Genomic DNA, 12,681 nt, shown 5'->3' on the forward strand with positions numbered 1-12,681 from the left:
GCTTAAACACTGCCTATAAAGTGACAGGAATAAAAAAAGACGGCATTCCAAGAGCAACACAAACCGCCGGCTCAGTCAAGGAAACGTAACCTGGCCCCGGCTGTAATTACCCCAGTGCTCCCGGGCTCTCAGCATGGCACTGGGGCTGGTGTCGGTAATAACGCATACCTCATCCGCTCCCTCTCTCCCTCTCTGCGCACTGCCCATATATCAAACGCCAGATCGCTGCAGTTTTGGGGGCTTTTTTGTAGCCCGAGGGGGGATGGAAGTCGGAGGTGAAGTGACAGGTGAAGTTGGGGGCAGTTTTATGTGGATGACGAGGCTTCCGATCGGTCGCTGGAGTTCAGGGAGCTGGAAGGAAGGACGGTGGAGTGAGTGAGGGAGGGCAGGGTTGGGTTCAGCACATCCTCCTGGTGCTCACCTCGCGCAGGTGTTTATTTTTAACCCCAACACATGAGGAGTCAGCACTGTGGGAGGTTATGGAGGGGGGGGGGGCTGTAGTTTGGCTTGGATGAGGGCTGAAAGTGATACCTTGCTACCCCACATCGTACGCACCGACACACATATACACACCTACACTGACACACATGTACATGGACACATGCTCATAAATGTGTGCACGCACATGCACACGCACACGCACACGCACACACACAAACACAGCATGCCATCATGCCCCAGTGTCTAAAAGGGATTCATCCCTCTCTGTCAGACCCCAACATCACCTGCATGTTAAATGGATGAAACAGTGTAAAGTTGCCATGACGACAGCATCTATGGCATCTCCCCCACCCCTTCAAATGTTTCCCATTGTCAAGTACCAGCTATGAATCCTTTAATGCCACTTCTACACTTCTAACTGCTGATATCAACCAATCACAATCCTCAGCCACAATGACTGTCAGTCCTGGGACTGGATGGGACCAATTACTGAGGATAACCTAACCCCTCTCTACGACACGGGTGCTTGATGGATGGGCAATCCTGAATGGATGGAATGAAAGAATGAGTGTTAAACGAATGCATGGACAAACAAACGGAACATTTGCCATCAGAGCGGGAGAATGTTTTTCTGTCTTAGAACTCATGGGAACTGATATCTTGCAAAAATTATTAATTCTTTAGAAAATGTGCCCATGGCAAAATAAATTGGGTTTGCTGTGGAGGAACAAGTTCAATAAAAATGTATCTAGCTTGTATGAGCTGTAAAATTGGACATACAAAGAGAAATTCCATATTTGTTTAAATGTCTGTTTAGTTTGAAAGCTGTTGACTTAATCTGTTTGGAGTGAGAGATTGTGTGTTAGTAAGTAAACAATGTGGGCTGATTAGCACTGACTCTCTCCTCCTTCTCTCCACCTCTCACTTCATCTCTCCAGCTCTCTCTCTCTCTCTCACACACACACACACACACACACACATATACACACGTTTTCTTCTCTCTGTCATTCTCTCTGTGTGGGCATTTAACGTTTGGCATTTCTTCTATTTTCCACTCTGTGTGGAGCAAGAATTCACAGAGGAGCCAATGTTTGTTCAGAGAAGACTCTGTGATCAGTCTGTTGTCTTGTTAGAGAGAGGCAGAGAGAGAAAGAGAGAAAGAGAGAAAGAGAAGGTGGGTATAGAGATGAGAGGGAGAGTGAGGACGGGGTATGAGCGAGTGTATGTGTGTGTGTGTGTGTGTGTGTGTGTGTGTGAGAGAGTGAGTGGAGACGAGTGTAATAGGAAACCCGTCCCTCTCTCTCCTCTCCTCCCTCTTCTCTCTCTCTCTTACTCTCTTGCTCTTTCAGATTTGCTTGTCCTACAGGCAACTGGATGGAATAGCAGAGCTCTCTTCTCCTCCTCTTCCCCATTCTCCCCTCTTTTCTGAGAAGTCACTTCAAGGAGGCAGACGCGGAGCACCAGTGAACTTACTAACGGGACACACACACACTCAAACATACGGACAGAGAGTAAGAGTGAGAGAGAGAGAGAGAGAGAGAAGGGGGGGTTGGAATCGTCTTCAGTGGAACCAGGATAACCCCTTGGACTGGCTGGACTGGCATCAGGAGCTTAAGGACGGGCTGAGAGGGTAAGTCAGAACCTCCTGGGTCCATACTCAGGTCTGGGTCCAGCTGGGGTAGGGCCATGCTGGGAGCGCATGGGCTTCCTTCCCCAGCCTGGGGTCCAGATGGAGTGGAGGCGGTGTGTGTGCGGAGGAGGGGAGGTTGGATCGCAGGGCTCAGGCTAACAGGTGCGAGGGTCCCACTGGTGAGACCAAGGGAAATGACAATGCTTAAAGTTCTGATGCAGGATTCATCTGAAACAACAGGCCCGCTGAGCTACCCTGTGTGAAAGTCTTTCCGAGTCTGTTGAATTCATCTTGAGGCTGGATTTGATGTTTATATTGCTTTTGGTCGTCTTTTTATGTTTGTTTCTAGTTTCTCTGCTGACTACATTTGTATTGTCTTATGGAGGAGGGCTAGTGGATTTCTGTGGAAATTTTGAAGAATGGTTGATCTCAGATCCGATAACTGTAAAGGTTTCACTAATATTCATTTAGACTATTTGGTTTTTTGCATTTCTTGGATTTGGTTCTGTATATTTTACATTTATATATGGACACTATTACATTTCAGTTTTATTTTTATGACCTACACACTGCGGTGCTATTACTATTACATCTTGTTGCTCATATTACGAATAGCCCATTAAACAGTGTCGCCAAGTTATTTCAATTCGTTCAAAACGTTTCAGTGTGAGAAATAAGATACAATGATAGCAATGTTCCTTTCAAATATACAGCGTTGCTAATAAACAATAGTAAATAGGATAGGATGCAAATCCGAAACCAATATTTTACCCCAGGGCACACTTCTGTTTTGTCGTAGGTACGTTTTTTTTATTTTCACGGAGAGCTGGTCACGCCTGCCTTTGGCACCGCGTCGGGGAAGCGAGCTGTTGGCAGATAGCGGGCAATGGTGGTAACGGGTAGCGCTGGTCATCGCTGTGCGCTCTCTCCCGCACAGACAGAAGGCTGCCGCGCCGCGTCCGCCTTGCCACATGCTCTTTGGCACCATACTATGTGCTTTACCTTCACTGACTCCACTGGACTAATGCGATTTCCTGCCTTAAATGTATCTGATTCAATTACTATGTGGCGATCTCTGTCTGAAACCAATCCCTGTTTATATTTAACAAGGAAGACCACAGACAGACTGTTTAAAACAATCTCTCATCCAGCTGCAAGTGCATTTTACTCAATTACTACAGTTTAAACAAACTAAATTGTGTGCATGTGTATTACACATCACAGACGACAGATGCGTAATGGCTTGACGTTCAAGAGATGACATAAAAATTAGGCTAACTTTCAAGGACTTCGTTAAACATCTAGAACAAACAACCTTGATTTCGTAAATCACCCGTTTAATGTTTTTATGTACATCAGTTGGTTTCAAAGGGGGAGGTTTCTATGAGGATAAAATGGAAAATTCATTAGGCCAGTAGCCAGACAACACAGAATAAAGCAGATTATCATGACACTCTACTCTAATGTATTTCAATGTTTATTTAAAACTGGCTTTGAATCAAACGCATTTAAACTTTCATTTCTAAACCTTCCTGGCCAGACTTTTTTGACAGTTTCCCTGGACTGCGTTCAAAAGTCCCAGACTATAAACGAAGTGAGTGGTTTGTCCGGTCTGAGTTTAGTTATGAAGTGGGTCATTCCTCGTTATAGGTCTATTGTGAGGCACAGTTGGGTGATTTAATTGAGAGAGAGAGAGAGAGAGCGAGCAGTCAGGCATGGCAGGAGCAACGCTTAGGTGCTTTTTAATGAATTCCTCTGGTGTCTGTTAATACGCACCAGAATTCAAGTTTCAGGGATGCTGCACAAAGATCTGTGAAAATATGTGGATGCCGACCAGTTCCTGGTTTGTATGGGCTGTAGTGTGTATTTATTAGTGTATGCAGTTTGTCTTATAAAAACACAGAGAAAGAGAGAGAGAGAGAGAGTCTCGGTGTGTGTATATGCGTGCGTGTTTGTTGGCGGGCATGTAAGTAGGATATACGGTGTGTATGTGTAAGGTGGCTGGGCCGCGTGGTGTCTTATCTCGGCGTAATGGTTTATGACGTTCAGTGGCAGCCTGCTGGGTTCCCCAGTGATGGCTTTAGCAGCTGTGTGGCTGACATCTCGTGGACCAGAGGGAGAGAGAGAAAAAGAGAGAGAGAGCATGGTTGCTCATCATTCCGCCCTGCAACTTCCATCCCTTCTCTAGGCTACCCCTAAATGCACTGCCAAAGCAATCTTCACATTACGCTGTTTTCCATATGCTAACCGAATAGCTTCATTACACCCGTGCGCATTCTGTACACACACATGCACTCTCATACACAAACATAAGTACACGTAGAGGAGAGTAAGTATAGCTTTTTGCACAGCTGCAACCAACCTTCTTTGTGAGGACAGGCTGACCTCTGCAACCCAACCATTACCTGCGGCCGCATTGCAAATTGAAACTTTCGTAGATATCCTGCGCGCCTGCTTTCCTCTTCACGGCCGGCCATCAATCTTTCACGAGTGCTCATGTATAAGCCATGAGCGTGGAGACTTTCTTTTATTTCCCCCGCGCAAATATAAATATATATCGTGATGTTTCTGTAACCTCCCTACTCTGTCCAGAGATGCATTTGAGCTCTCCTGCAGCGATGAAAGAATCCCTACACAGGGTGTGTCCTCCTTAAGCACGGCTTGTCCTTATTCATTATTGATCTCTTATTGTCTCAGAGAAGAAAAAAACAGAGTAAAGGGCCTTCACCAAATGTTTTTTATAAAGAGTTAACTCATGCATTTTGTACCAGTCTTTTGAAAGGCAATAGTGCATTTCCCAATTCTCACGGGAGACCTTTGATCCACACATACAGAACCTCTTACCAAAGACATGTGGTGTGTGTGGTTTGGAAATCCTGATTAACCACATTGTGCTTTGTTCTTTCTTTCTTTCTTTCTTTCTTTCTTTCTCTTCTCATGACAGGTTTGTTGGGACTGGGTGGTTTTTCTCATCCCAGACATCATGGGGTGGCCACAGGGTCATGTGTCCTGGCCAGTGGGGTCATCAGGCAGAATGACAGGCCTGAAGACACTGGCTCTTCGACTACTCTTCCTCACCTGCGTGTCCTCTTTCTCTACTCCACTACCCAGAGTCTTCCTCACTTTCAATGGTAAGGACTGAGTTGCTGTCTATTGTGTCTTCCTGACTGTGAGTGAGAATCCAAGTGGTGGGCGTCTTCTTTCAATGGAGAAGAGTCAGGAGAACCCTAATGTTAGAGAAGACAGCAAATGTTGAACACATATCCAAAATGTGTGTATATACTGTATGTGTGTGTGTGTGTGTGTGTGTGTGTGTGTGTGTGTGTGTGTGTGTGTGTGTGTGTGTGTGTGTGTGCGTGTGTGTGTGTGTGTGTGATGTGAACAGATTTATTGAGTTTGTCCTGGTTTTGATCCAGTCACTGGGAAGATACTATGCAAGAAATGTTTTGAGTCTGGAAAGATGATTCTTAATAGTGCACCTATCCCGCTTAGGTGAAACAGATTTACACAGCAGACTGACATACTGACCTGTTTTAGGTGCTATTAAAAAAGAACCTCCCTCCAGAACTATGCTGTTCATCCCTCTGCCTGTCATGCACATATTATGGTGGATGTGGCATTTTATAAGGGGTCTGATTTATTGCTGTATTTATCTGATTTATTAGATATGCTCTCAGTTATCAGGGCTGGACAAACTTAAGTGTGCCATAAATAAGTTAAGCAAAGAGGAAAGTTGCACAAGTGAACAGTGAAGCAGTTGGAGTTTCACCTGTGGTGTGACATGCTGTGGAGCTACACTGTAAAATCTGAGATGAACTGATCTTCACTATGAATCAGTACCGGGTTTAATTAAACAAGGAGTCAGCCTTGACTCATGCCATGAATGAATTCTGAATCAACTCACGGCTGTGAGTCTGTAGTGAACTGGCCCGACATCTTTGCACAGTTAAACTTTAATTCATGTGGAGTGCAACGAAGGTCCTCTTCCTCATTATTCCAGCCAGTTTGCTCTTATTTTTTCATATTTAATTACCTTGACATGGATCATTGGCTGAATTATTAATAGGCCTGAGAGAAGGGGAATGAGAGAAGGGGAGGAGGGGGCCTATTTTCTTGAGTCTCCAAAGTTCCAGACTTCCACGCTTGCGGTAGGGGTAGAGTTGTGATACTGTACAGGTGCTTTAGACAGGAGATGGTTGATTGCCCTTAACTAGCAGGGAGTAGGAGAGACTGGGGAGGCGGCGGTGTGTGTCTGTGTGTGTGTGTGTGTGTGTGTGGGGGGGGGGGTCTGGTGGGGCGTCTGTTCTGTGTCTGTCTCTGTGGTGACAAGAATGTCAGGCCCCCTTAGAGTGGCCTTGGCTGTTTGGTGTTGTGCACTTAAGCAGTTGGAGCTCCCTCTCTCTCATTCTCTCTCTGAATATCTTTCTCTCTTGGTCTCAACTGTATGGTTGTCTGTCTCTCCCTTTCCTTTATTTCTCTCTGAATCTCTCTCGTTCTCTGTCACACTCACTCTCTGTCACACACACACACACCCCTCCCCCACACACACACATACACACACATACATACACACACATACACACATACACACATACACACATACACACATACACACATACACAGACACACAGGTACAGTGTGAGTACAGTAGAGGGTGAGTTACAGCTCTGGCTGATCTTCGTTGGGTCGGTCATGCGGCAGGTTGCCAGTGGGTTTGTGTTTGGAGAGAATGGTGGGCTTTGTGTTTGATGGGCTTGGCTGGTCTGATGTAGAAGGAACTGGTGGTATCTTCTCAGGTCCTCCTACTATATTTCAGGCTCTTTATTCGCCTGTCAGCATCTGCCTGCCTGTTTTCTCCTGGTTGTTTCGTCCCAAGTAAGACTTTATTCACTGCAGATCATGGTTTCTACTTTTAGTCGCTGCTGTATTTCCCCTCCTCTGACCATTGTGCTTTGTTCTTTCTTTCTTTCTTTCTTCGTTTTCTCCATCTCTCTGTTAATTCCTAAATCTGTATATGTGTGCTGCACAGCTGTGGGATGGTTTAATCCAGCGTCTTTCCACTGCAGAGCCTGACTAACTACTGACTCATGGCCCACTGGCTCACAGTGCTGACCTGAGAACATTGGCAGTCAAAAAGGGGTGAACAGAGGGAAGGCCTGGAGGAAAGGGAGGGGGACCACCAGAAGAAGTCCTCGACGTCTGCTATGCGCTGCAGCTCTGTAAAAATGGCTGACCCCTGCGGTGAAAGAGTCACCATGCTGAAAAGAAGTCAGGCCCCCACAGTGCGAAGCCAGGTGTGGGTTTGATTGGTCCCTCTGCTCGGGATTAGACGAGCTCTGCTGAAGTCGTCAGCGTAGAGCGGCGTGGCGACAACGGAGAAGCACTCGCGACTCGCAAACATGGCTGCCGTTTAGTTGCAGGTTCTCCCTTGACTGGGGAGAACCGCACAGGTGTGCTTCAGATGCAGAGTATGATGTATGTGGATGGCTACATTGTCTCCCTCTCAGGAGGCACATTTCAGATTCACGTGAGGAACGCTGGTTTGTGGAATGCTTGTCGGCTTCAGTTGTTGGTTGTTCGTGGATGTGGGAGAGGTAGACAGAGAGAGAGAGAGGTTCCACGGCTCTGTGAGCGAGCATAACTCAGGTTTCTGTGTTTGTTTCCGTGATTTAAGTCCACGCTATACTGTACTACGTGATGCGAGGTTGAATTGATCTCACTTTGCGCGCTATAAATCACAGTGGTGCGAAGGAGGGATGGGAGCGTATATCTCCCGCGGCAGGAGTTGGATCTCAGTCAGAAATCGCCAGATGTTCACAGACGGTAGGGGAGCAGAGGCTCAAGTGTGAAGACCGCCATCTCTCTCTCTTTCTCTCTTCCCTCATACAAGACAAGTCTGGAACGCCCAAGTGTGGATGCTACTCTTCGAGGTGGTTATAGACTGAGGGGTCCCTCTCGGGGTTGGGGGAATGGGGGAGAAGGTCTGGTCTGGAGGGGGAGAACCTGCAGGTGGGTCAGCACCTGTCTCCACAGAACTAGCCCAGTTCGGTGGCTCCACGAAGAATAGGGGGGGGGGATTTATTATTCTGACCCTGATCTAACCAAACTTAAACTTGGTGGGAAAACAACCCCCTGAAGGAAGGATTATAGTGGAAAGCAGGTAGAGGCTGAGGTGTGTGGAGTGTGGAGACCCTCCTGGCTCCACCCCCCCTCCCCCACCCCCTCCCTACCTCTCTCCCCTGGGCCCCTGAAACCCAACCCCAGGGGTGACATGGGTTCACCGGGCCCGAACAGGAGCAATTGCGTCTTGTCTCGGAGAGAAGTTGCTGCCTTTGACATTCCATCTCTTCTCTCTGCCCCGGGATGCCAGTGCAGTGGGCCAACCACCATAGCACCATAATAAACACAATCGAACACAGCCGCTGCTAAAAATGTGATGAACGCTGGCCTAATTCTTAGCAGAGAATGATAATAAACACAAAGGACTCAGTTTGTGTTGAAATGAGCACAACGTGCTACGTTGGAGTGCAGGTTCATTGTATTAAACCATGCCAGGTTTATACAAGATTTATACGTTTACATAGTATCTGTTTTTGTACATTCGTTTGATATTTTGACTTCCAATATTTAGTCTAGCTTTCAATTTGTGCACTTTTCAATCTACACACTGAATGGCACTGAGATATTTTCCCCCGAAGTGTCTTGTGATCATATAATGAGCTCTGAGATTCTTGTGTTTTTTGGCGAGAACAGCAGGAAGATGACGCCAATATTTTCTCAGACTTTGTAATATTGCTGTGATCACGCTAACTACTTTGAATAATCATGCTGTAAGACTCAATAACAAACATAGCCATGTAAAGCCTTGGCCAGACCTCAGAGATGTAGCCCGATACCCATGTGTGCTTATCAAGAGAAACCCAAGACCTCCAAAGTTTTATTTTAACCTGTCGTGAGAATGGGAGAGGGTGCAAGGGTCAGGTAAAACCTAGCTGTATGGTTATTCAGAGACACCAATTTATTGCTCATGTTCAGAATATTTAAGTTGAGATGGGTACGTTTGTTTGACTGTTTCTTTTAAAACTAACCCGACCCATTTAAATAAACCTGGGGTTCGGACGAAGACTGTGTATGGAATTGCACGACTGCATTGCTTCATCCTGGGCCACCCAAACAGCCTCTGGCCTCTTTTTTTCCGACTGTTAACGATCCTGAGAAAGTGTTTGTCCAGTCCATGCCTTCAATGCTGTTTGCACCTCCAGACACGCATCGCAGAGTCCCTTTCATAAACTGATGTGTAGTATTTACACAGTGATCTTTGGATCTGGACTGACTATGCTGTTTGAGTTACGGCGCTTTGCACGCAGGCTGCTGCAGGTCTTGTTTTGTGTCTCGCTCTTTGTTGTGATGGCTGCGTGTTGAACACTAACACGTTGGGTGTTGAGCGTCATGGTCATTGTTGGACGATGGACAGGCTGTGTGACGTGTCGCATCTTTTTTTAATGGGTCGGTCAAAATCAGTCTGAACTCCATCATTGTTCTCTTAACACAAACTAGTCACGGTGGTAAGAAAGTTAATGCCATTTACTGGCTGAACTTGCGTACATGTATGCATTCTTGTGTGTGTGTGTGTGTGTGTGTGTGTGTGTGTGTGTGTGTGTGTGTGTGTGTGTGTATGTGTGTGTGTGTGTGTGTGTGTCTCTGTGTGTGTGTGTGTGTGTGTGTGTGTGTGTATGTTTGTCTGTGTCTGTGTGTGAGTGTGTGTGAGTGTGTGTGCATGTGTGTTTGTCTGTGCTTGTCTTAGTGTTTGTCCAAGCATGTGTCTCTTCCAATCCACCTCATTCATCTTCAGATTGATGTCCAATGTGCACACGGGTGTGTGTTTGTGTGTATGGGAGTGTGTGTGTGTGTGTGTGTGTGTGTGTGTGTGTGTGTGTGTGTGTGTGTGTGTGTGTGTGTGTGTGTGTGTGTGTGTGAGTGACCGTTTGTGTCTGCATGGAAGCCCCTGTGTCCATTTTAATCCACCTCATCCGTCTCTGAGACCGAGGGGTGGAACTCCCCTCCGGTCTCGTGTCTGGGATGGATCGGAGCGGGGACTGTGGTGAGCGATCGCTCCCTCTGGCCCAGGCACGGCCTGCCCCCCCCGGACGGCGGATGGCTTCCTTCACCCAGATCAGGCCTCGTCTTCATCACGCTCCATAGACTCCTTCCTTCACTCCTTCATTGTTCTAGCGTAGTCTAGCATATATATATGTATATAATAAATACAGAGAGAGGGGGGAACGGGGGTGGACTGAGTGGGGTGGACGTGTTAGGTGGACGTGTCGGTGGTTGGGGCCATATGAGAGCACAGACCAGTGGGTGTTGTATGTGGCTCCTCTGCGAGGCCTGTTCCTGCTGAATCACTCGGGTAAACATATGCCACTGTGGTTTGGTCACCCAATCATTGTGTTTAGCAAAAAATGTGGCTTCAACTGTAGGTTGGAATGTTGGAAATTACGTCCGAGCCCTCACAATCATGTTCAGTTGCATTCCGATTCAAATCATGAAGTACAATTCCTGATTTTTTTATTTTGACGAGGGTAAAGTCAAGGCTAGAGTTGACTCAGTGTGAGACGTGGCTAGAAGTAAAGCATTTTCTAAATTCTTTTGCATCAAGATCAGGGCTTTAGAGTAGACAGGGTTGCGTTGTGCCAAAACTATTGCCTTCTTAGGAGCAGTCTGGCATAAATCACACATTGACATCTACAACAATGGGTTACTGTTCAGGAAATGTTTATCCCATCCACCTAAAATTGATCTTAAATCGACCCTGCATCTTTCTAAATCTTTCGTATAAATTTCATGGTAATGTCTGTTGGATGGCTTTGCCCTTTTGACTGTTTGTTATGTCTCTGACCCTCCGAGCAATAACAGCATTAAACGAGACACAAACAGAAGATGGTGAGCAGTCGCCTTGCGAGGTCAGTTAAAGGTCAAAGGTCATCCATGAGGGTGCATTTTTAAAAGAGGGTGGTAGCTGCTCAGGAGAACGGCTTAGCAAGTCTGAAAAATGACACTAATTCAATAAGTGTCTTTCCTGGGGTATAGTATTGATCTTCCATGTAGGCCAACTATTAGGGGCATGACGTTCACAGAAATTGAAAACATAAACAAGTTTATCAAAAACAACTGTGACACCTCAGGATCTGGGGAATTCCCCAGAAACACAAACCAGGGGCCTGTCAAGGTTGTCGCCGTCAGTGGCATGGAGAGAGGCACAAACAACTTGTGTCTTGTTTTCTCTCTCTCTCTCTCTCTCTTTCTCTCTCTCTCTCTTTCTGTCTCTTTCTCTTTCTCTCTCTCGTTTCCCCAGGCATGCATCTGCTTGTTAAACAGTGTTAATTGATTGAGTTAGGACATAGACATTCTCCAGTGAAGGTTAGGCAGTGTACTCATGCCTGAGGCTGTGGTGTTCAGACAACGTGTCTGTCAGTTTCTCTCTCTCTCTCTATCTCTATCTATCTGTCTCTCTCTCTCTATCTGTCAATTTGTCTTTCATTTTCTCATTATTTTGACATGTCTGCCCTGACCCCAGAGTCATCTTTGAATGTCAGATTCTGTCAATTTCTTTGCACTGCGGAGGCTCAATCTTTAACAATCAATATTGACAACAAGGTCTGTTTACTGACATGTGGAGGTCAAACTGGTAATGATCGGAGCGGATTCCTGCATGTCAGCATTGCATTGATTTAGTTTGATTAATTCACAGTTGCTCTCTAAGGTCTTCCCAGATATTCGATGTCAATCCCCTCTCTGTTTAACTATGCATGCCGACTGTGGTATTAAAGTTTTTTCTCAGGAATACATCAGAATCAATTTGGTTAAAGCACTTGGATGCTCAGCAGCGGAGGCTCTGACTTAAATGCTTTTCCGTTTGAAAGGCCAGTGCTCCCACCATCGTAAAAGAAGTGGGGGGAAGCTTCAGCATGCGGTCGTGAAACAAATGAAGGAAACACTGGGGGAATGGAACAATACTTAAGCCCATTTCACGTGGACTCTCGCAAACTAATTTTATTACCCAGACGAAAATTGTCTTTCCTCTCCTACAATCTGGATCAAAAGGCCAGCAAAAGGGTCCACTTCAGTCAAAGTTCCTGAATCTTTTAATGTTCCCTTTCGAATGCATCAACCACATTTGTCTCACTTAGTCCTCAGACACATCAAAGCCCCTTACACCCCTCCGAGGTTCCCGACAGGATGTATGGCCATTTTAATGAAACGTAACTACAACCTTTTAAAATATCCTCTCAAAATGGAAGCCGTGACAAATGGGCTGAGTTGTTCAAGATTGGGCTAGCCTTTCCTGCGTCCTCCTCTCGACCCAGAAAGCCTCCTGTAACCTATTTAGGTTCTAGCTCGGTCTCTGCGGAGCTCAGACATAGTCATGTATTTTACAGCACAAGAGGGGTGAGAGGTGAGTGGATGCCGGTAGGTGGGGTCAAAGGTCACAGGGGTACCCAGGGGAGCTGTGTGACAGGTGAAGAAGAGAGCAGCAGATGCTAATTGGGGCTAAAGCACGCGCTCGTGTTCGCACAGGCAGGTCAGAGGCTCCTGTTTCAGCTCGTGGA

At 46.3% G+C, this 12,681-nt stretch overlaps 1 protein-coding gene across 1 annotated transcript in view; it reads left to right on the forward strand.

The window, feature by feature from the left end:
• The first annotated feature begins 1,769 nt into the window (after window positions 1-1,769).
• The window catches only part of sema3c (sema domain, immunoglobulin domain (Ig), short basic domain, secreted, (semaphorin) 3C), a 37,970-nt gene continuing 27,058 nt past the window's right edge, over window positions 1,770-12,681 (forward strand). Inside the window, exons 1-2 of the mRNA XM_031582962.2 lie at window positions 1,770-2,071; window positions 5,016-5,202. Of these exons, the coding sequence (XP_031438822.1) occupies window positions 5,055-5,202 (148 nt within the window). The 5' untranslated portion in view covers window positions 1,770-2,071; window positions 5,016-5,054. The remainder of the gene's footprint in view (window positions 2,072-5,015; window positions 5,203-12,681) is intronic.

This window comes from Clupea harengus, chromosome 16, assembly GCF_900700415.2.
Source record: "Clupea harengus chromosome 16, Ch_v2.0.2, whole genome shotgun sequence".
NCBI classification, from domain to species: Eukaryota; Metazoa; Chordata; class Actinopteri; order Clupeiformes; family Clupeidae; genus Clupea; species Clupea harengus.